Here is a 1,394-nt window from a genome sequence, read left to right as displayed (position 1 = left end):
GGAGGAAGGAGGGATGATGTAGGGAGGAAGGAGGGATGATGTAGGGAGGAAGGAGGGATGATGTAGGGATGATGTAGGGAGGAAGGAGGGATGATGTAGGGAGGAAGGAGGGATGATGTAGGGAGGAAGGGAACGCCATCCAAGTCCTGTCCAAGATGTTCTCTAGGGGGCCATGGACATGTCCTCTGATGTCCTCCCGTCGTTTGAGGAGCGGCGTGGTGATGTCCTCCCGTCGTTTGAGGAGCGGTGTAGTGATGTCCTCCCGTCGTTTGAGGAGCGGTGTAGTGATGTCCTCCCGTCGTTTGAGGAGCGGTGTAGTGATGTCCTCCCGTCGTTTGAGGAGCGGCGTAGTGATGTCCTCTGATGTCCTCCCGTCGTTTGAGGAGCGGCGTGGTGATGTCCTCTGATGATAGAGGAGGGGCGTGGCGATGTCCTCTGATGATAGAGGAGGGGCGTGGTGATGTCCTCTGATGATGGAGGAGGGGCGTGGCGATGTCCTCTGATGTCCTCGTGACGTTTGGGGAGTGGTGAGACCACCCAGCTACCGCCTGAGCCGGCGTAGACTCTCGGCCAGGCAGCCGGCGCTAGACTTGAGCAGGAACTTGAGCGTGTAGAACTCGTCCTGCGCGCGCTCCTTCTCCAGCCACACGTACAGATCCTGCTCGCGACCCGACACGCCTTCACACGCCGACCCTGACCCCGGGGTCCCGCGGCTCACCGGCGACAACGAGACCTCAGACACAGGCGGGCCCCACAGGAGATACTCCACGGCGGTCCGCAGCTGGCCTGGGGGGACACACAGACAGACGGGCGTTACACACGGACAGACAGACGTTACTGGGGGGACACACAGACAGACGGGCATTACACACTGACAGACGCACGTTACTGGGGGGACACACAGACAGACGGGCGTTACACACAGACAGATGCACGTTACTGGGGGGACACACAGACAGACGGGTGTTACACACAGACAGACGCACGTTACTGGGGGGACACAGAGACAGACGGACGTTACACACAGACAGACGCACTTTACTGGGGGGACACACAGACAGACGGACGTTACTGGGGGGACACACAGACAGACAGATGTTACTGGGGGGACACACAGACAGACGCACGTTACTGGGGGGACACACAGACAGACGGGTGTTACACACTGACAGATGCACATTACTGGGGGGGACACACAGACAGACATTACTGGGGGACACACAGACAGATGTTACTGGGGGGACACACAGACAGACAGACGTTACTGGGGGGACACACAGACAGACATTACTGGGGGACACACAGACAGATGTTACTGGGGGGACACACAGACAGACAGACGTTACTGGGGGGACACACAGACAGACATTACTGGGGGACACACAGACAGATGT

The 1,394-nt window shown here is 58.7% G+C and overlaps 1 protein-coding gene across 1 annotated transcript; it reads right to left on the bottom strand.

Moving 5' to 3' along the window:
• Nucleotides 1–56: 56 nt before the first annotated feature.
• On the bottom strand, nt 57–713 carry LOC118478779 (the record flags this gene model as incomplete). Its single annotated transcript, XM_035972985.1, has 2 exons — nt 57–223; nt 290–713. Coding segments are annotated over 2 exons (485 nt in total), but the record flags the coding sequence as incomplete, so codon positions are not given.
• Between the last annotated feature and the right edge of the window lie 681 nt (nt 714–1,394).

The sequence above is a fragment of the Aplysia californica genome, unplaced genomic scaffold (assembly GCF_000002075.1).
Source record: "Aplysia californica isolate F4 #8 unplaced genomic scaffold, AplCal3.0 scaffold00940, whole genome shotgun sequence".
Classification (NCBI taxonomy): Eukaryota; Metazoa; Mollusca; class Gastropoda; order Aplysiida; family Aplysiidae; genus Aplysia; species Aplysia californica.
This window is presented reverse-complemented; position numbering and strand designations above follow the sequence as displayed.